General features: G+C 42.2%; 1 protein-coding gene across 1 annotated transcript; it reads right to left on the reverse strand.

Moving 5' to 3' along the window:
* Window positions 1–6: 6 nt before the first annotated feature.
* LOC114579052 (BTB/POZ domain-containing protein NPY2-like) lies at window positions 7–467 on the reverse strand (the record flags this gene model as incomplete). Its single annotated transcript, XM_028692728.1, has 1 exon — window positions 7–467. A coding segment is annotated over one exon (461 nt), but the record flags the coding sequence as incomplete, so codon positions are not given.
* Window positions 468–488: the final 21 nt, after the last annotated feature.

A 488-nucleotide genomic window follows, 5' to 3' on the forward strand; every position in this document is an offset into this window, starting at 1 on the left:
GATAGCCGTGAGGATCCTGATGCCATCTCAGCTAGTTCGATAAACTTTGAAAGGGGCAAATTAGGATCTTTTGCAACCTCAGTAAGGTACCCATCGACCAAATTCGCTACAGCTACTTTTGATCTGCTAGGCTCTGAAGCAGAACTAGTGCTTTTCTGAATCTCTTTTGAAGTCTTCTGAGAGCTAATATGCTGTCGCATCAAGAATTCTGCCAATATGCTAAGAACAGTGTCTATGTCATATAGTGTGCTCTCGCCTACTGGAGCAGGAATTAATAGATCAGCCACTGATGCATCCCGCAACTGGTATCCTATTCTTTTAATCAGTTCTTTCCTGCAATTCTCACCACAATCAAGAAAGCTTTCTACTTTCAACAATCTCAGCAGAAAACTGCAAGAAACTGAATCTGAATCAGGAGGAAACAGCCAAACAATGGTTTCCATCAAGGTCTGGTGATGCGGAGCACTTTAGCCTAAAATGATCCTTAG

Source organism: Dendrobium catenatum, unplaced genomic scaffold (assembly GCF_001605985.2).
Source record: "Dendrobium catenatum unplaced genomic scaffold, ASM160598v2 original_scaffold_264278, whole genome shotgun sequence".
Lineage (NCBI taxonomy): Eukaryota > Viridiplantae > Streptophyta > Magnoliopsida > Asparagales > Orchidaceae > Dendrobium > Dendrobium catenatum.